Here is a 22,864-nt window from a genome sequence, read left to right on the forward strand (position 1 = left end):
GGGCTACTGGATTAGATGAGTCGGTGGGAGGGGCTACTGGATTAGATGAGTCGATGGGTGGAGCTACCGGATTAGATGAGTCGGTGGGCAGGGCTACTGTATAACGAGTCGGTGGGTGGAGCCACTGGATTAGATGAGTGGTGGGCGGGGCTACTGGATTAGATGAGTTGGTGGGCGGGGCTACTGGATTAGATGAGTCGGGGGCGGGGCTACTGGATTAGATGAGTCGGTGGGCGGGGCTACTGTATAACATGAGTCGGTGGGTGGAGCTACTGGATTAGATGAGTCGGTGGGCGGGGCTACTGTATAACATGAGTCGGTGGGTGGAGCTACTGGATTAGATGAGTGGTGGGCGGGGCTACTGGATTAGATAAATCAGTGGGTGGGGCTACTGGATTAGATGAGTCGGTGGGTGGGGCAACTGGATTAGATGAGTCAGTGGGTGGGGCTACTGGATTAGATGAGTTGGTGGGCGGGGCTACTGGATTAGATGAGTTGGTGGACGGGGCTACTGAATTAGATGAGTCAGAAGTAACATATATATAATAGCCTATTTAATATAACTATATTTTATGTTAACTAATGATATTTTAAAAATGTTTTGCTAATATTTATGGAGTAACTCTGGGACTGCGCTTCCTCAGGTCACAAATAGAATTAAGTGACAGAATTTTCATTTTTGAGTGCACTGTCCCTTTAAGGCCCGTTCACATCACGAACGAAAACGATAACGAAACTAAACGCCCACACCATATCATTTAGCTTATTATAAGCGCACTGCAGTTTTGCCGAGGATGGATTCTGATTGGCTGAGAATGTTTGAATCCTTCATCGGCTGAAAAAAAAAAATCGTTCTGGAAGTGATTCGAAAATATCGTTATCACTATTGTCACAACTCCCCCTGGTGACGTCAGTTTATGTATGCATGTAATAAAGCAGATTTTTTTTTTAAATGATGCATCATATGAAAAACATTTTAGTAATCTAAAAATGCAAACCCTCCTTTGACTCTAGTTATTATTATTAGCTGTGTGTGCGTGCGTGTAGCTCTCTCTCTCTCTCTCTCTCTCTCTCTCTCTCTCTCTCTCTCTCTCTCTCTCTCTCTCTCTCTCTCTCTCTCTCTCTCTCTCTCTCTCTCTCCCCTTCCTCACAGCGCGCGTTATTGCGCAACGCGACGGACGTCTCGCTCCATTCCCCCTCGTCGACACAAACGGTTCGGACTCGGTTCGGCTCCGACAAACCCGCCGAAGTGTTCGGATCGTCGAGATGACGGACAGCCAGATGCACGCGCATTGCTCGTCCACGACGCCGTTGGTCCTGATGCTGCGGGCGCACGAGCATCATCACTGAGGAGACGGTCAGGAGATCCGGATCGGACATACTCGAGCCTCGGGCGACGCGAGGACCAATGTGTCCGAACCTCGAACCGAGCCCGTGAGTGAACATCTGGAGCACAAATCATCAGGAGACCGCGAGGATTCATCACATCTGCGCCGCTTTTCATCCGCATCGCTTCCTTCTGGAGGACTCCGGCTCTTTAATCTGGATATGTTGAAAGGCACGTAATGATGGATGGGATTATCAGTGTTTTGGGGGTCCTGACGCTCATTTTGGAGGGCATCTCATGCCAGGGAGTGTATGGTAAGTGTGCAGCTCACACACACACACACATGCATTTATATGCCAGTCAACATGCCGTGTGTGTGTGAACAGGTGCCATTTCATAAACCATCCAGCATGAGATCTTCCCATCAGCCAATCCACAGGTTTATACAGGCCAAAAGGATGCATTATTCATTTGAAATGACATTTTACAATGCATAAAAACGAAAGTTTCCTTGAGCTGTGATATTTTTGGGTTTGGCTTACTTGATATGTGTGTGTGAATGGTCAATATTCCCAAATAATCCACAGGTTTTTAAAGGGGGCATTATGCAATGCAAAGACCAAATTTGCCATGCACGCATGAATGATTCAGATCCGTTGGAAATAACAGTTTAAGAATATACAAAACAGAAGCATTTTAATTGCAAAAGTTTATGCAAGTTTTCACAGGTTTTAAAGGGGAAATGAATGCATATCTATTAATGCAATTTATTGCATGCTAAACATTTCGTGCATTGGGTTTTTCTCACTCACAGTCAGGGTTGTCTCCAAAAAAATCAGGTCTCCAATGCATTATTATTTTCTCTTTAAAAATGGACTTATAATGACTACAAACCAAGACAAACCTGACTGAGGGTGAGAAAAACCCAATGCAGGAAACGTTTAGCATGCACTAAAGTGCCAATGCATTATTATTTTCTCATTAAAAATTGAATTTATATGATATTTTTAAGTGACTGATCACATCTAAATTTTTCAGTTGGTGGAATTCAATTTCTGTGAATTAAATTGCATCAATTAACAGAATTTTATTTCAGCCAATTGAAAAAATTTAGATGTGATCAGTCACCTAAAAATATCATATAAATTCCATTTTTAATGAGAAAATAATAATGCATTGGCAGTTTATTGCATGCATTTGTGTTTTCCTCACCCTCAGTCAGGTTTGTCTTGGTTTGTAGTCATATAAGTTCCATACTAATGCATTGGCAGTTTATTGCACTGGGTTTCCTCTGTTGCATTGAGGCATTAATGCACATGTTGATTGGCATTGAACACGCGTTGTCATTGGGTTGCAAATGTCTGAAATCTGCATATGTAGGAGCTCTTGCTCTTGCTCTTGCCTCTCCTTATTGTGCATTCTCATGGTGTGCTGTTCAACTAGTGGCGTTGTGCTGGTGTATTGTGGGTTAACCAGAGCTCTGCATGACCGGCCGTGAGTCATAATGTGCAAATGTCATCAGGGAAAACATCTAAGCGCGCTTTACTCCGGGCCGTTCTGACTGCCGGGTCACGTTTGGAGATAGTGGGCGTAATACCAACGAGATGGCTTTTGTTTGTGGAGTCGGTTCACATGCAGGATAGTGTACGTGTGTCTCAGGGGCTAATGGGATAATAGAGTTTGGGCTCCATGAGAACGCACTTTAAAATCAATGCCGATGGAAATGATGAACGCCAACACACTCCGAGACGCTTCCTCGTCCTCATTAGGGATAATTACAGCTGGTGTTCACTGCGCCCTACACTCTACAAATGTTTTGTTGGTTTAACTTTAAAAAAAAGTAAGTAACCTGGTTGCCTTACATTTTTTAGTTTATTAAACATTTGAGTTGATACAATGAAGGAAATTAGTTTAATAAATAGAAACTCAAAATATTATTGTGTCTGAACCACATAAAAAATGTGATAAATCATGAAAATAGCACAATTTGGCTGCGTCATCACAAATAAAACACAATTACCCAATATGCTTACAATATATGTTAATAATATTTGAATAAAGGTTCATTGTGTGTTCAGTGTCGAATCTCAAAAATGTTCATTGTAAATGGACTGGACTGCATTTATGTAGCGCTTTTATCCAAAGCGCTTTACATTTTTGCCTCACATTCACCCATTCATACACCGACGGCGATGTCAGCCATGTAAGGCGCCATCCAGCTCATCGGGAGCATGCTGGGGTTAGGTGTCTTGCTCATGGACACTTCGACACTTGGTCAGGTGGAACCGGGGATCGAACCACCAACCTTTCGGTTTGTAGACAATCTACATGAACCACTGAGCCACTGCCGCCCCACCTCATTGTATTAACTCACATTTTTAATTTCAATGAACTCAAAATTTTAGGGCAACCAGGTAACTTTGTATTCATTTTATACAGTGTACACACACACAGACACACACACACACACACACACACACACACACACACACACACACACACACACACACACACACACACACACACACACACACACACACACACACACACACACACACACACACACACACACACACACACTTCACTCAAACGAGCATGTGAACTGCACTGTAAAAAATTATTTAGAAAAAAAGTTACCTGGTTGCCTTAATTTTGAGTTCATTGAAATTAAAATTTTGAGTTGAATCAATTAACATTTTTTGAGATTCGACAACCTTTATTCAAATATTATTAACAGATTGTGTAAGCATATTGGGTAATTGTGTGTTTTATTTGTGATGACGCAGCCAAATTGTGCTATTTTCATGATTTATCAAATTTTTTATGTGGTTCAGATACAATAATATTTTGAGTTTCTATTTATTAAACTAATTTCCTTCATTGTATCAACTTCAATTTTTAATTTCAATAAACTCAAAATTTTAAGGCAACCAGGTTACATACTTTTTTAAGTAAGCCAAATTTTTTTACAGTGTGCATGTAAAACTTCCATCATATACAGAGTTTAAACGTGAATGTGATCAGTCATGCATAAACCAAACAATGTTAAAAAATGCCTTTCTGCTTCACATTTTCATTTTTTATTAAGCGTTGCTTGCCACTTCTTTGCAAATATTGGTGAAATCTACTTGCAGTTTCTGAGGGAAAATACTTTCTGCGTCATTTATTTTTCATGCACTGAATGTGCTTAAATACACAATAACTCGTTTATCACCAATAAAGCCCATTTGTTATTGCTTGTGCCACGGCTAGCCTTATTATTTTAACTCAATAAATCACATTATTTACACATATGCAAATATATATATATATATACACTGTAAAAAAATTTTTTTTTTGTTGTTGCTGGTTTAACTTAAAAAAGTAAGTAACCTGGTTGCCTTAAAATTTTGAGTTTATTGAAATTAAATTTTGAGTTGATACAATGAAGGAAATTTGTTTAATAAGCAGAAACTCAAAATATTATTGTATCTGAACCACATAAATAATGTGATAAATCATGAAAATAGCACAATTTGGCTGCGTCATCACAAATAAAACACACAATTACCCAATATGCTTACACAATCTGTTCATAATATTTTAATAAAGGTTGTCGAATCTCAAAAAATGTTCATTGTATTAACTCACATTTTTAATTTCAATGAACTCAAGATTTTAAGGCAACCAGGTTACTTATTTTCTAAATATTTTTTACAGTGTGTGTATATATATATATATATATATATATATATATATATATATATATATATATATATATATATATATATACAGTCTTGTTCAAAATAATAGCAGTACAATGTGACTAACCAGAATAATCAAGGTTTTTAGTATATTTTTTTATTGCTACGTGGCAAACAAGTTACCAGTAGGTTCAGTAGATTCTCAGAAAACAAATGAGACCCAGCATTCATGATATGCACGCTCTTAAGGCTGTGCAATTGGGCAATTAGTTGAAAGGGGTGTGTTCAAAAAAATAGCAGTGTCTACCTTTGACCGTACAAACTCAAAACTATTTTGTACAAACATTTTTTTTTCTGGGATTTAGCAATCCTGTGAATCACTAAACTAATATTTAGTTGTATGACCACAGTTTTTTAAAACTGCTTGACATCTGTGTGGCATGGAGTCAACCAACTTGTGGCACCTCTCAGCTGTTATTCCACTCCATGATTCTTTAACAACATTCCACAATTCATTCACATTTCTTGGTTTTGCTTCAGAAACAGCATTTTTGATATCACCCCACAAGTTCTCAATTGGATTAAGGTCTGGAGATTGGGCTGGCCACTCCATAACATTAATTTTGTTGGTTTGGAACCAAGACTTTGCCCGTTTACTAGTGTGTTTTGGGTCATTGTCTTGTTGAAACAACCGTTTCAAGGGCATGTCCTCTTCAGCATAGGGCAACATGACCTCTTCAAGTATTTTAACATATGCAAACTGATCCATGATCCCTGGTATGCGATAAATAGGCCCAACACCATAGTAGGAGAAACATGCCCATATCATGATGCTTGCACCTCCATGCTTCACTGTCTTCACTGTGTACTGTGGCTTGAATTCAGAGTTTGGGGGTCGTCTCACAAACTGCCTGTGGCCCTTGGACCCAAAAAGAACAATTTTACTCTCATCAGTCCACAAAATGTTCCTCCATTTCTCTTTAGGCCAGTTGATGTGTTCTTTGGCAAATTGTAACCTCTTCTGCACATGCCTTTTTTTTAACAGAGGGACTTTGCGGGGGATTCTTGAAAATAGATTAGCTTCACACAGACGTCTTCTAACTGTCACAGTACTTACAGGTAACTCCAGACTGTCTTTGATCATCCTGGAGGTGATCATTGGCTGAGCCTTTGCCATTCTGGTTATTCTTCTATCCATTTTGATGGTTGTCTTCCGTTTTCTTCCACGTCTCTCTGGTTTTGCTCTCCATTTTAAGGCATTGGAGATCATTTTAGCTGAACAGCCTATCATTTTTTGCACCTCTTTATAGGTTTTCCCCTCTCTAATCAACTTTTTAATCAAAGTACGCTGTTCTTCTGAACAATGTCTTGAACGACCCATTTTCCTCAGCTTTCAAATGCATGTTCAACAAGTGTTGGCTTCATCCTTAAATTGGGGCCACCTGATTCACACCTGTTTCTTCACAAAATTGATGACCTCAGTGATTGAATGCCACACTGCTATTTTTTTGAACACACCCCTTTCAACTAATTCAACTAATTGCCCAATTGCACAGCCTTAAGAGCGTGCATATCATGAATGCTGGGTCTTGTTTGTTTTCTGAGAATCTACTGAACCTACTGGTAACTTGTTTGCCACGTAGCAATAAAAAAATATACTAAAAACCTTGATTATTCTGGTTAGTCACATTGTACTGCTATTATTTTGAACAATACTGTATATATATATATATATATATATATATATATATATATATATATATATATATATATATATATATATATATATATATATATATATATATATATATTATAATCAAATAAATGCTTTGATTTATATATGCCTGGCAAATGTGCTTCACAAGGACACAACTTAAATTTATTAAATTAAAACTGTGTAATCAAATGCATGGACATTTTTATATGCAATTCAAATCATAAATGTATCTATACATTCAAAACATTTAAACTATGAAGACGCCATATACTCATGCAAATTAATATGATTATCATTGATTAAATGGAATTGTATATAATGCATACGTGTGCATTTAATGTTATATTTCAAGCAAACGTGTGTGGTGATGATGGGTCAGTTTCCCCATCCACTAGTGAAGTGATATCGAACACGCAATACACGCTCCCTATGATTTGGAGCCCATTTTAGTCCACTTCACAGTGTGCATCAAATCCCAGCATGCATTAATAGTGTTTGAACAGACGGTGTAAAGTGTGTGTGTGTGTGTGTGAAGGATCCCAGTCTAAACATGATTATGACTTGGTGACATGCAGGATGATACTTTATTTATTGGAGTGAACTCTTGTAGTTCTGTGTTAAAGGAGCGCTTCGAGAGCTTCTGATATTGCCAATTTCACATTCTTTCTTTTCTGAGCAAACACCTTTGTTTTGCACCGATGAAGAGCAAAAGATTAGGTGTGGAATTGCTGCTGTTTGTCACGCTGCCGCAGAGGATGATGGGAAATGTAGTTTTTATTTTATTTTAATGATGCCACTGCAAACAAACGATCCTCCGCCTCAGTGTTTCTGTCCTGTTTTCCAGCACGGAAAATGTAAAAAGTTTTTAACATGAAACGTTGAATATTGACATTTTGAAATTATTTAAAACATGAAAAGATATTTTAAATGTGAAATTAAAACCGCCAGTCACTGTTAATGAGTGAGTCATTGAGTCGATTCATTCAAATGACTGATTAATTCAGAAACGAAACATTTGATGGCTGTCTTAATGAGTGAGTCATTGAATCATTTACTCAGCTGATTCATTCAAATGAGGGATTCATTCAGGAATGAAGCATTTTGACTGTCTTAATGAGAGAGTCATTGAATTATTCACTCAAATGATTCATTAAAATGGCTGATTAATTCAGGAATGAAGCATTTGACTCTCTTAATGAGAGAGTCATTGAATTATTCACTCAAATGATTCATTTAAACGGCTGATTTGTACTGGAATTAAGATTTTGACTTTCTTAATGAGAGAGTCATTGAGTCGATTAATTCAAATGACTGATTAATTCAGAAACGAAGCATTTGATGGCTGTCTTAATGAGTGAGTCATTGAATTATTCACTCAACTGATTCATTCAAATGGCTAATTTGTACTGGAATGAAGGTTTTGACTGTCTTAATGAGAGAGTCATTGAGTCGATTCATTCAAATGACTGATTTATTCAGAAACGAAGCATTTGATGGCTGTCTTAATGAGTGAGTCATTGAATCATTTACTCAGCTGATTCATTTAAATGAGTGATTCATTCAGGAATTAAGCATTTTGACTGTCTTAATGAGTGAGTCATTGAATTACTTTGATACATATCGTAATGTAATACATATCGTATCATGAGTTCAGTACCGTGATACATATCGTAATGTAATACATATCGTATCATGAGTTCAGTACCGTGATACATATCGTAATGCAATACATATCGTATCATGAGTTCAGTACCGTGATACATATCGTATCGTGAGTTCAGAACCGTGATACATATCGTAATGTAATACATATCGTATCATGAGTTCAGTAACGTGATACATATCGTAATGTAATACATATCGTATCGTGAGTTCAGTACCGTGATACATATCGTAATGTAATACATATCGTATCATGAGTTCAGTACCGTGATACATATCGTAATGTAATACATATCGTATCGTGAGTTCAGTAACGTGATACATATCGTAATGTAATACATATCGTATTGTGAGTTCAGTAACGTGATACATATCGTAATGTAATACATATCGTATTGTGAGTTCAGTAACGTGATACATATCGTAATGTAATACATATCGTATCGTGAGTTCAGTAACGTGATACATATCGTAATGTAATACATATCGTATTGTGAGTTCAGTAACGTGATACATATCGTAATGTAATACATATCGTATCGTGAGTTCAGTAACGTGATACATATCGTAATGTAATACATATCGTATCGTGAGTTCAGTAACGTGATACATATCGTAATGTAATACATATCGTATTGTGAGTTCAGTAACGTGATACATATCGTAATGCAATACATATCGTATCGTGAGTTCAGTACCGTGATACATATCGTAATGTAATACATATCGTATCGTGAGTTCAGTACCGTGATACATATCGTAATGTAATACATATCGTATCGTGAGTTCAGTACCGTGATACATACCGTAATGTAATACATATCGTATCGTGAGTTCAGTACCGTGATACATATCGTAATGTAATACATATCGTATCGTGAGTTCAGTACCGTGATACATATCGTAATGTAATACATATCGTATCATGAGTTCAGTACCGTGATACATATCGTAATGTAATACATATCGTATCATGAGTTCAGTACCGTGATACATATCGTAATGTAATACATATCGTATCATGAGTTCAGTACCGTGATACATATCGTAATGTAATACATATCGTATTGTGAGTTCAGTAACGTGATACATATCGTAATGTAATACATATCGTATTGTGAGTTCAGTACCGTGATACATATCGTAATGTAATACATATCGTATCGTGAGTTCAGTAACGTGATACATATCGTAATGTAATACATATCGTATCGTGAGTTCAGTAACGTGATACATATCGTAATGTAATACATATCGTATTGTGAGTTCAGTAACGTGATACATATCGTAATGCAATACATATCGTATCGTGAGTTCAGTACCGTGATACATATCGTAATGTAATACATATTGTATCGTGAGTTCAGTACCGTGATACATATCGTAATGTAATACATATCGTATCGTGAGTTCAGTACCGTGATACATACCGTAATGTAATACATATCGTATCGTGAGTTCAGTACCGTGATACATATCGTAATGTAATACATATCGTATCATGAGTTCAGTACCGTGATACATATCGTAATGTAATACATATCGTATCATGAGTTCAGTACCGTGATACATATCGTAATGTAATACATATCGTATCATGAGTTCAGTACCGTGATACATATCGTAATGTAATACATATCGTATCGTGAGTTCAGTACCGTGATACATATCGTAATGTAATACATATCGTATCGTGAGTTCAGTACCGTGATACATATCGTATTGTGAGTTCAGTATGGTGATATATATTATATTGTGAGTTCAGTATCGGGATACATATCGTATCGTGAGTTCAGTATGGTGATATATATTGTATCGTGAGTTCAGTATCGTGAAACATATCGTATTGTGAGTTCAGTATGGTGATATATATGGAATCGTGAAATCGTATCTTTTCCTTAGGGAAAAAAACCCATTGTTGGACCTTTTTACAAATGGCATCAGTTTTGGTGTTATAGTTTAGTTCATTATCAATCACTGTACCCAAGTATCTATACTCATCCACCTGTTTTGTTTGCGGTGTTTAATTTTGAATCCTTGTGAATATTGTTGAATGTTTTTCATATCTTGGATCCGTGATGATGGTAAGTGTGACACGTTTCTTGCGTAACATTGTTTCATGAGACACTTCTGTTCTTGAAAGCTGCAGGATGAGACGGCAGCGAGGCTCTTGCGCTTTACTCCCTGGTGCAGTCATGTGTGTGTGTGTGTGTGTGTGTGTGTGTGTGTTCACGGCCGGCTTCAGATGCTGGACCTCTAAACTATGCAAATGCATTCCACCACTGCAACTAAAGCGCTCTTTGTTGCTTCCCTGCGCCTCCTCCAGAACTCTTTATCAATTCCCTTTGGATCAGAACCCTGAGTTTCCTACTGTAATGAGAGCGAGAGCGCTGGTCCACCAACACACGTCAAAGCCTGGCTGGATCACACTCCACTGCTCTAAAAGAGGGATTTCTGCACGCTTTCTTTCAGTTGCTCCTTGTTCTACAAGACCTGCGTTTCATGTTGGACGTCAGCAAACACTCATAATAATCATAAAGCATCAAATCCTCATCTGAGAATGATTAGTGAAGGATCATGTGACACTGAAGACTGGAGTAATGATGATAAATTCAGCTTTGATCACAGGAATAAATCACACTTTACTATATATTCACACAGAGAACAGATGATCTACACTGGAGGAATATTTCATATTTTTTACTGTAATTTTGATCAAATAAACTCAGCTTGATCACAGGAATATATTACATATATTCACATAAAAAATAGCTGATTTACACAGGAATAATATTTCAAAATTTTTACTGTAATTAATTCATTTTACTGTAACCACTGTTTTACATTGGAATAATATTCATAATGTTTACTGTAATTCATTTTACTGTAACCACTGATTTACACATGCATAATATTTCAAATTTTTTACTGTAATTCATTTTACTGTAATAGCTAATTTACTCTGGAATATTTCATAATTTTTACTGTAATTCATTTTACTGTAATAGCTGATTTACTCTGGAATATTTCATAATTTTTACTGTAATTCATTTTACTGTAATAGCTGATTTACTCTGGAATATTTCATAATTTTTACTGTAATTAATTTGTACTGTAACAGCTGATTACCACTGGAGGAATATTTCACTGCTTTACTGGATTTATCATCAAGAATTAAACTAAAATATTGAGTACATTGCAGTTAATAATAGCTTGTAATTATGCTATTTTGGTGTGTTAATAGGATTTCAAATTATGGAATTATTGTTGGAAATAAAATTATAAAACATATTAAGGTGCTTCTGTACACCATCACACAATCACATCATTAAACTCAAACGCTGGAATTTAAGAATGCGACCAAAAACTGCAGAAGCCTGACAATGTGGAAATTATTAATAATTATTTATAAGACTGAATGGGAACATTTGACTATTTTTGGCGCTTTCATTTGAGTTTCCTGCTCTCAGCCATTAATTCACATCTCAAAACACATTGTGTTCCATTTTTTATGCACTATAGTCATTTTCACAAAATCGTTTTACACAAAACCGTGATGTTAATGTTTATAATATCTTAATATCTTCATACCATGTGTGTGTGTGTGTGTATTTTGTTGGCCCCCCTGACCCGTCTCTGACGGACTCCTCTAGACCCCTGAAGGTGTGCTGTGGTGTCGGCACCAAGATGTTAGCAGCAGATCCTTTAAGTCCTGTAAGTTGCGAGGTGGATTGGACTTGTTTGTTCAGCTCATCCCACAGATGCTCGATTGGATTGAGATCTGGGGAATCTGGAGGCCGAGTCGACGCCTCAAACTGGTCGTTGTGCTCCTCAAACCATTCCTGAAGCATTTGTGCTTTGTGTCAGGAGCATTATCCTGCTGGAAGAGCCACAGCCACCAGAATACCGTTTCCATCAAAGGCTGAACATGGTCTCAGCAATGCTTAGGTAGGTGGAGCGTGTCAAAGTAACATCCAGCAACATGAGGATGTAATGTTCACTTGCTGTCTAATATACCCCACCCACTAACAGGAAGAGATCAATAATGAGAATAATGTTACACCTGATGGGTGTGTGTATACACAAGCTGTTTATTTTCACCGCAAGTTTTAAATATGGTCTGGGTTCAATGATCTTTTATGGTGTGCAGTTTCGTTGATGGTTCTTCAGGATCAGCCTATAGCTAACTGGACACGTGACCTTTGACCTGAAGTCTCTCACACACTTCTCTTTATTCAGCTTCACTTTTGCTGGACCGGCTGTGGATCAATAGAAGAGTTATATAACTGAGAATAATCAGTGAAATAAGCCATTTTGTGAACATCATTATTTACTATTATAAATTACAACATTCATATCAGCATTAAATTGGCCATCCTACATACTAGAAATCATAAATTAAATTAAATTAAATTAAATTAAATTAAATTAAATTAAATTAAATTAAATTAAATTAAATTAAATTAAAAAAATTAGTCAATTGTTATAATTATTAAATTTAAATCAAATTAAATTACATCCAAATATCCATAATTATTCAAATAAAAAAATAAAAATAATAATAAAAATAAATGAATACATAAATAAAAATAAAATAAGATAAAATAAATTAAATGAATGCCCATATCCTGATCGTTGCTCTACCGGCTGCTGTTGGCTGAGCTGTGATGTCTGTTGTCATGGCGACAGCATCCCCGTCTGCACCAGAACACGTCATGTGAGAGCGTTTCCTCTGTTTATCTGTTTGTGTGTGTGTGTGTGTGGGCCTGTTTATGTGGTTTATGAGGACACAAATTTGTATAACTACATGGGTATTACACTGGTATTACACTATAAATGTGGTTTATGAGGACATATCAAATGTCCTCATAATTCAAATGGCCTTAAAAACATACTAAATGATGTTTTTTTGAGAAAGTAAAAATGAAGAATGTTTCCTGTGATGGGTAGGTTTAGGGGCAGTGTGTGTGTGTGTGTGTGTGTGTGTGTGTGTGTGTGTGTGTGTGTGTGTGTGTGTGTGTGTGTGTGTGTGTGTGTGTGTGTGTGTGTGTGTGTGAGCCTGTTTATGTGGTTTATGAGGACACAAATTTGTATAACTACATGGGTATTACACTGGTATTACACTATAAATGTGGTTTATGAGGACATATCAAATGTCCCCATAATTCAAATGGCCTTAAAAACATACTAAATGATGTTTTTTTGAGAAAGTAAAAATGAAGAATGTTTCCTGTGATGGGTAGGTTTAGGGGCAGTGTGTGTGTGTGTGTGTGTGTGTGTGTGTGTGTGTGTGTGTGTGTGTGTGTGTGTGTGTGTGTGTGTGTGTGTGTGTGTGTGTGTGTGTGTGTGTGTGTGTGTGATGGGTAGGTTTAGGGGCAGTGTAAGGGGATAGAAAATACGGTTTGTACAGTATAAAAACCATTACGCCTATGGAGAGTCCCTGTAAACCACATAGACCAACATGTGTGTGTGTGTGTGTGTGTGTGCGTGTGTGTGTGTGTGTGTGTGTGTGTTCCTCCTCTTCCTCAGTGGTTCTGTCCTGCTCACCTCAACATTGTCGAACACACCGCAGCTCATCAACCTTTAACATCAACCAAAATAAAGTACATCTGATTTATTTTTATTAAATAGAAAATGGAAATAAAGTAGTTACAATATTTTGCAGTTATGTTATGTTATATTACATCACATTATATTATATTAATTATATTGTATTATATTGTTTTATTATATTATATTTATTATATTAAAACAAATAAAATCAATAAAAACTGTCAAAATGCACAGTAAATTATTAAAACTTAAATTCATTAAAATGAAAACAAAATATAAAGATTAAAACAAATTCAAAATATTAATAAAAACTATAATAGCATCTCAAATGATACTAAAGTAAAACTAAGAACCATATATTTAAATCATTTTTCAAGTATTAAAAATAATAAATTATATATATACACAGGTCCTTCTCAAAAAATTTGCATATTGTGATAAAGTTCATTATTTTCCATAATGTATTGATAAAAATTAAACTGTATATACTTTAGATTCATTGCACACCAACTGAAATATTTCAGGTCTTTTATTGTTTTAATACTGATGATTTTGGCACACAGCTCATGAAAACCCAAAATCACAAAAAATTAGCATATTTATCCGACCAATAAAAGAAACGTTTTTTTAATACAAAAAAAGTCAACCTTCGAATAATGATGTTCAGTTCTGCACTCAACACTTGGTGGGGAATCCTTTAGCAGAAATGACTGCTTCAGTGCGGCGTGGCATGGAGGCGATCAGCCTGTGGCACTGCTGAGGTGTTCTGGAGGCCCAGGATGCTTCGATAGCGGCCTTAAGCTCATCCAGAGGGTTGGGTCTCGCGTCTCTCAACTCTCTCTTCACAATATCCCACAGATTCTCTATGGGGTTCAGGTCAGGAGAGTTGAGCACAGTAATACCATGGTCAGTAAACCATTGACCAGTGGTTTTGGCACTGTGAGCAGGTGCCAGGTCGTGCTGAAAAACCAAATCTTCATCTCCATAAAGCTTTTCAGCAGATGGAAGCATGAAGTGCTCCAAATCTCCTGATAGCGAGCTGCATTGACCCTGCCCTTGATAAAACCCAGTGGACCAACACCAGCAGCTGACATGGCACCCCAGACCATCACTGACTGTGGGGACTTGACTCTGGACTTCAGGCATTTGGGCATTTCCTTCTCCCCAGTCTTCCTCCAGACTCTGGCACCTTGATTTCCGAATGACATGCACAATTTGAGCAACAGTCCAGTGCTGCTTCTCTGTAGCCCAAAGTGTCTTGACCTGGGGAATGCGGCACCTGTAGCCCATTTCCTGCTCACGCCTGTGCACGGCGGCTCTGGATGTTTCTACTCCAGACTCAGTCCACTGCTTCCGCAGGTCCCCCAAGGTCTGGAATCGGTCCTTCTCCACAATCGTCCTCAGGGTCCGCTCACCTCTTCTCGTTTTTTGCCACACTTTTTCCTTCCCACAGACTTTGATACAGCACTCTGGGAACAGCCTATTCGTTCAGAAATGTCTTTCTGTGTCTTCCCCTCTTGCTTGAGGGTGTCAATGATGGCCTTCTGGACAGCAGTCAGGTCGGCAGTCTTACCCATGATTGCGGTTTTGAGTAATGAACCAGGCTGGGAGTTTTTAAAAGCCTCAGGAATCTTTTGCAGGTGTTTAGAGTTCATTAGTTGATTCAGATGATTAGGTTAATAGCTCGTTTAGAGAACCGCTTCATGATATGCTAATTTTTTGAGATAGGAATTTTGGGTTTTCATGAGCTGTATGCCAAAATCATCAGCATTAAAACAATAAGACCTGAAATATTTCAGCTGGAGTGCAATGAATCTAAAATATATGAAAGTTTAATTTTTATCATTACATTATGGAAAATAATGAACTTTATCACAATATGCTAATTTTTTGAGAAGGACCTGTACATGAACATGATTTATGTCCAGAATGTGACTTTTGCCTCATAAACTCCTAATTTCCTGCTTATTAATAGTTAGTAAGGTAGTTTTTGTAGTGTTTAAGTTTAGGTATTGGGTCGGATTAAGGGATGTAGAATAAGCTCATGCAGAATAAGGCATTAATATGAGCTTTATAAGTGCTAATAAACAGACAATATCATAGTAATACGCATGATCATAAGATACTAGTTAATAACTGAACGTTAAAATAAAGTGTTACTCTCGGTTTGTGCTGTTTAGCAGGAAAGCGCTTGTTTGATCTCAAGTTAAAAAAATATAATGAAATGTAAATATTGCATATTTTATGTCCGCATATGCATATATTATCTAAGCGCTAAGGTGCAGCCTACGCACATGCAAACATAAATTAGACCATCTTTTAATTTAATCATTGATGTCCAGAAGGCAGATTTGCAGTTGTTTGTTTAATAGGAAAGTGCTTTAATATCTCAGCTGTCATATTTAATTTATATAATGTCTCAAGATCCCTAAATGTAATTCAGTATTTTATGTTCGCATGTGCATATGCACCGCTGACGTGACGGAATGAATTTTTTACTTTGGCCCTTATTAGCGGCTCTTAGTCTGATAATATTGCGCAGTCCGACTTTATCCTGGCTTTGCTTCTCAAACATGAATGTTATTAATTATGAATGGCCAGCAGGGATCAGAAAAGGTTGTGTTCTCTGCGGAGTCCTGCGTGAGTGGGTGCAGGAGTGTGTGTGTGTGTGTGTGTGTGTGTGTGTGTGTGTTTTGTTACTCCTTTGATCAAACGTGGACTGATTCCTCTGTGCCTGAAATAGCTGCGCGAGCCTCCGGAGAGAAACTCCGACTCTCTCCTCACAGGAACACCAGCTTCCCCATGAAGAAAGAGAAAGAGAGAGAGAGAGAGAGAGAGAGAGAGAGAGAGAGAGAGAGAGAGAGAGAGAGAGAGAGAGAGAGAGAGAGAGAGAAAGAGAAAGAGAGAGAGAGAGAGAGAGAGAGAGAGAGAGAGAGAGAGAGAGAGAGAGAAAGAGAAAGAGAGAGAGAGAGAGAGAGAGAGAGAGAGAGAGAGAGAGAGAGAGAGAGAGTGAGTGAGTGAGTTCTGGAGAGTTTTCTTCACCGTGACTCGCTGTCAGTGTTATGAAGTGTAGCCTAGACCAGTAGGACTCCAGTTCCCAGCATGCACCACAGCATGAATAACTCATGCAGATTACTGCATTATTTTCACTGTCGAACATCTAAACAAGAACATTTACTGTTTTATAAGACCTTTAATGCTTATTTTATATTGGCTGATTGCTTATTCTTGCCACACACACACACACACACACACACACACACACACACACACACACACACACACACACACACACACACATGTTGGTCTATGTGGTTTACAGGGACTCTCCATAGGCGTAATGGTTTTATACTGTACAAACCGTATTTTCTATCCCTTACACTGCCCATCACACACACACACACACACACACACACACACACACACACACACACACACACACACACACACACACACACACACACACACACACACACACACACACACACACACACACACACACACACACACACACACACACACACACACACACACACACACACACACACACACACACACACACACACACACACACACACACACACACACACACACACACACTGCCCCTAAACCTACCCATCACAGGAAACATTCTGCATTTTTCCTTTCTCATAAAAACTCCTCCTGTGTGATTTATAAGCCTTTTGTAAAGTGGGGCCATGGGTAATGTCCTCATATTTCACCCTCTCCTGTAATACCTGTGTCATACCCATGTCATTATACACATTTGAGTCCTCATATGTCACAAAAAACACACACACACACACACACACACACACACACACACACACACACACACTGCCCCTAAACCTACCCATCACAGGAAACATTCTGCATTTTTCCTTTCTCATAAAAACTCCTCCTGTGTGATTTATAAGCCTTTTGTAAAGTGGGGCCATGGGTAATGTCCTCATATTTCACCCTCTCCTGTAATACCTGTGTCATACCCATGGCATTATACACATTTGTGTCCTGATATTTCACAAAAACAAGCCCACACACACACACATGCACACACACACACACACACACACACAGACACACACACACACACACACACACACACACACACACACACACACACACACACACACACACACACACACACACACACACACACACACACACACACACACACACACACACACACACAGACACACACGGCATAAACCAGGAAACAGCGCTTATGTTGGAAAGCGTGTAACCTTTAAACAGGGCCACACCGCTGACCATAAGGGCAAGCTGCTCGATTTTAACACACGTCTGTCTTCAGCGACGCAATAAAGACATTTTTTCCATTATGGAACCACTGTGATTAATAATAAAGGGACAGGAAGTGCACTCAATATCAGACAAAAAGGCACCTTGGGGAATTTTATGATCCACGACGAGACATCCCGGATGATTTCAGTTGCGAGTGTCAGTGCATATTAATATACAGGAAGATCCCGCGCGAACCAGAGAACGACACACACACACGCTAGAGATTCGGCTTCAGTGTTTGCAATTGTTGCATGTAATTATGCATAATTTATAGTCATTAGATACTAGTTATTATAGGTATAACATTTCATCCTCAGAGTTGATGTGTGTGAAGCAGGAGAAATGGGCAAGCGTAAGGATTTGAGCGAGTTTGGCCAGATTGTGACGGCTAGACGACTGGGTCAGAGCATCTCCAAAACTGCAGCTCTTGTGGGCTGTTCCCGGTCTGCAGTGGTCAGTATCTATCAAAAGTGTGTGTGTGTGTGTGTGTGTGTGTGTGTGTGTGTGTGTGGCTTACCTGGGGAACACATGGCCCCAGGATGCACTATGGGAAGAAGGCGAGCCGGCGGAGGCAGTGGTGATGCTTTGGGCAATGTTCTGCTGGGAAACTTGGGTCCTCCATCCATGTGGATGTTACTTTGACACGCTCCACCTACCTAAGCATTGCTGAGACCATGTTCAGCCTTTGATGGAAACGGTATTCTGGTGGCTGTGGCTCTCCAGCCAGGATAATGCTCCTGACACAAAGCACAAATGCTTCAGGAATGGTTTGAGGAGCACAACGACCAGTTTGAGGCGTCGACTCGTTCTCCAGATTCCCCAGATCTCAATCCAATCGAGCATCTGTGGGATGAGCTGAACAAACAAGTCGATCCACCCTGCAACTTACAGGACTTAAAGGATCTGCTGCTAACATCTTTCTGCCAGATAAAACAGCACATCTTCAGGGGTCTAGTGGAGTCCATCAGAGATGGGTCAGGGGCACGTTTGTTTTTGTGAGATATGGGGACTCTCCACAGGCGTAATGGTTTTTATACTGTACAAACCGTATTTACTATCCCCTTACACTGCCCTAAACCTACCCATCACACACACACACACACACACACACACATGTTGGTCTATGTGGTTTACAGGGACTCTCCACAGGCGTAATGGTTTTTATACTGTACAAACCGTATTTACTATCCCCTTACACTGCCCTAAACCTACCCATCACACACACACACACACACACACACACACACACACACACACACACACACACACACACACACACACCCACACACACTCTCTCTCTCTCTCTCTCTCTCTCTAATCCTACCCATTCTGCATTTTTCCTTTCTCATAAAAACTCCTCCTGTGTGATTTATAAGCCTTTTGTAAAGTGGGGCCATGGGTAATGTCCTCATATTTCACCCTCTCCTGTAATACCTGTGTGTAGTAAAGTTCGATAATGGAAGGAAGGAAGAGGACACGGGGGTCGGCTGGACGGTTGATACTTTCTTTATTATAACTCAAAACTTGTAATAAACTTCAACAACACACACTGCGGTGTGGATTCTCATAGACACTCGATCACTTCCGGGTCGGCACTTCCGGCTTCCGGTATCTCAGTCTCTGTGCGTTCGTATCAACCGTCCGATCTCTCTCTCTCCTTGATCTCCGGTTCCACCGAGGTTTTAGCCCCTCTCCGCGCTCATTACTAGAACAAGAGACAGGTTTTATTAATCTGCTTCCAACCCACTCACTTACCGCTTGTCCCGCGGCTCTCTCTCCCGCTGCAGACCTCGCTGAACCACGCCCCCCTTGCCACATACCCCCACCGCCCGACTCAGGCCGGGGAGCCGTCCGGCCTGCAGCCCCCCCCCCCCCATTTCTGGAGAGGAAATCGGCCACAGCCATCTGAGCACCCGGCCTGTGGACCACCTGGAACTTAAAAGGCTGAAGAGCTAGATACCAATGGGTGATCCGCGCGTTGGTATCCTTCATGCGGTGGAGCCATTGGAGAGGAGCGTGGTCCGAACAGAGGGTGAACTCCCGCCCCAGAAGGTAGTAGCGGAGGGTGAGAACGGCCCACCTGATGGCAAGGCACTCCTTTTCGATGGTGCTGTACTTAGCCTCTCTCTTCGAGAGCTTACGGCTAATGTACAGCACCGGCCGCTCTCCCCCCTCCACCTCCTGGGCCAGGACTGCGCCCAGCCCCCTGTCCGACGCGTCAGTCTGCAACAGAAAAGGGAGAGAAAAGTCAGGGGAGTGTAACAGCGGCCCGCCACATAGAGCAGCCTTAACTCGGGTGAAGGCCTGCTGGCACGGCTCCGTCCATTGGACCGTATCTGGTAGCCCCTTTTTAGTAAGGTCAGTCAAAGGGCTGGTGAGGTCCGAATAATTTGGTATAAACCGTCTATAATATCCCGCCAGCCCCAAGAACTGCCTTACCTCCTTTTTGGTCTTGGGTCTCGGACAGGTTGCAATTGCGGCGGTCTTATCAATTTGGGGACGCACCTGCCCATGACCCAAGTGGAAGCCCAGATACCTTACCTCCACCCGCCCAATTGCACACTTCTTCGGATTGGCCGTGAGCCCCGCTCCCCTCAGCGACCTCAAGACCGCCCTGACATGCTGCATATGCCGCTGCCAATTGTGACTGTAAATCACGATATCATCCAGATAGGCAGCAGCATATGCGGCATGGGGACGCAAAATCCTGTCCATGAGGCGCTGAAAGGTAGCGGGCGCCCCGAACAACCCGAAAGGAAGCGTGACAAATTGGTGCAATCCAAACGGCGTGGTGAAAGCTGTCTTTTCTTTGGACAATGGAGACAAGGGGATCTGCCAATAGCCCTTCGTTAAGTCCAATGTCGAATAAAATCGAGCCGTGCCCAGCCGATCAAGCAACTCGTCAACCCGCGGCATTGGATACGCGTCGAATTTCGACACTGCGTTCACCTTGCGGTAGTCCACACAGAACCTGACCGAGCGGTCGGTTTTAGGGACCAAAACGATCGGGCTCGCCCAGTCACTGTTGGACTCCTCTATTACTCCCATATCGAGCATTGCCCCTAATTCTTCCTGAACTACCTTTTTCTTGTGTTCAGGTAAGCGATACGGCCGGCTGCGAACTACCACGCCCGGCTCGGTCTCGATATGGTGCTGAATTAAGTTGGTACGTCCCGGTAGGGGCGAAAACACGTCGGCGAACTCCGCCTGTAGTTTTGAGAGATCAGTGAGTTGGGACGGTGAGAGGTGATCTCCCCCAGGGGCCAGTGCGACCGATTGTGCTTTGATGCTCGCCTCTGGCCCGAGATCACCCTCTCCCCCGATCACCGTCGCCAACAACACTGATTCCACCTCATTCCATTTCTTAAGGAGATTGAGGTGGTATATTTGACGTGCCCCGTTCCTATCGGACCGTATCACTTCATAATCGAGGTCTCCAACCTGTCGTGCGACCTCAAACGGCCCCTGCCACTTCGACATTAATTTAGAGCTCGATGTAGGGAGTAATACGAGCACTTTCTCTCCCGGTGTGAATTTGCGTAGTCTCGTACCCCTGTTATACGACCGGCTTTGGCGGTCCTGGGCTTGCAACAAATTCTCCCTAGATAGCCGCCCCAAGGTGTGGAGTTTTGTTCGCAAGTCCAGCACATATTGAATTTCGTTCTTGGCCAAAGAAGGTCCCTCCTCCCAAGTTTCTCGTAGGACATCCAGCACCCCCCGGGGCTGCCGTCCGTAGAGAAGCTCGAAGGGGGAAAACCCCGTGGAGGCTTGCGGGACCTCTCGCACAGCGAATAAGAGGGGTTCTAACCACCGATCCCAATTTTTGGCGTCTTCCTGTACGAATTTACGGATCATGGATTTAAGAGTGCGATTAAATCGTTCGACCAAGCCGTCTGTTTGTGGGTGATAGACGCTTGTTCGAATGGATTTAATGCCCATTAATCCGTACAATTCGCTTAACGTGCGTGACATAAACGCCGTGCCTTGATCAGTGAGGATTTCCTTCGGAATCCCCACTCGGGAGATTAAACGAAACAGTGCGTCCGCAACACTCTTCGCAGAGATGTTGCGGAGAGCCACTGCTTCCGGATATCGTGTTGCGTAGTCCACGATAACTAGCGCAAAACGATGTCCGCGTGCGGATCGCTCTAATGGCCCGATGAGGTCCATCGCAATTCTTTCGAAGGGGACCTGCATTAATGGTAGGGGGCACAATGGTGCTTTTGGAGCGGCCAGTGGGTTTACCAACTGACATTCCGGACAAGACGCGCACCACCTGCGCACATTGTCATGAATGCCTGGCCAAAAAAATCGGGTCATTAAACGATTCAGTGTGGCCGCCTGTACCAGGTGGCCCGCCATCGGGTTAGAGTGAGCCGCCTGGAAAAGCATTTCCCGGCGGCTCTTCGGTACTAACAACTGGGTTGTATCCACTTTTGTCTGAGCGTCTTGGGTCACTCGATACAACCTATCCTTAATTATGGCAAAATAAGGATACGTGACGGGCAAGGCGGGTTGGAGGGACTGACCGTCGATAGTGCGGACCTGTTGGAAAGCATGTTTTAGAGTCTCATCTTGGGACTGCTCCAGAGGGAAGTCATCGCGGTCCGAGAGAATCAG

The 22,864-nt window shown here is 40.7% G+C and overlaps 1 protein-coding gene across 1 annotated transcript in view; it reads left to right on the top strand.

The window, feature by feature from the left end:
- The first annotated feature begins 1,170 nt into the window (after positions 1-1,170).
- The window catches only part of LOC137041739 (MAM domain-containing glycosylphosphatidylinositol anchor protein 2-like), a 204,216-nt gene continuing 182,522 nt past the window's right edge, over positions 1,171-22,864 (top strand). Inside the window, exon 1 of the mRNA XM_067418352.1 lies at positions 1,171-1,641. Within this exon, the coding sequence (XP_067274453.1) occupies positions 1,566-1,641 (76 nt within the window). The 5' untranslated portion in view covers positions 1,171-1,565. The remainder of the gene's footprint in view (positions 1,642-22,864) is intronic.

The sequence above is a fragment of the Pseudorasbora parva genome, chromosome 15 (assembly GCF_024679245.1).
Source record: "Pseudorasbora parva isolate DD20220531a chromosome 15, ASM2467924v1, whole genome shotgun sequence".
NCBI classification, from domain to species: domain Eukaryota; kingdom Metazoa; phylum Chordata; class Actinopteri; order Cypriniformes; family Gobionidae; genus Pseudorasbora; species Pseudorasbora parva.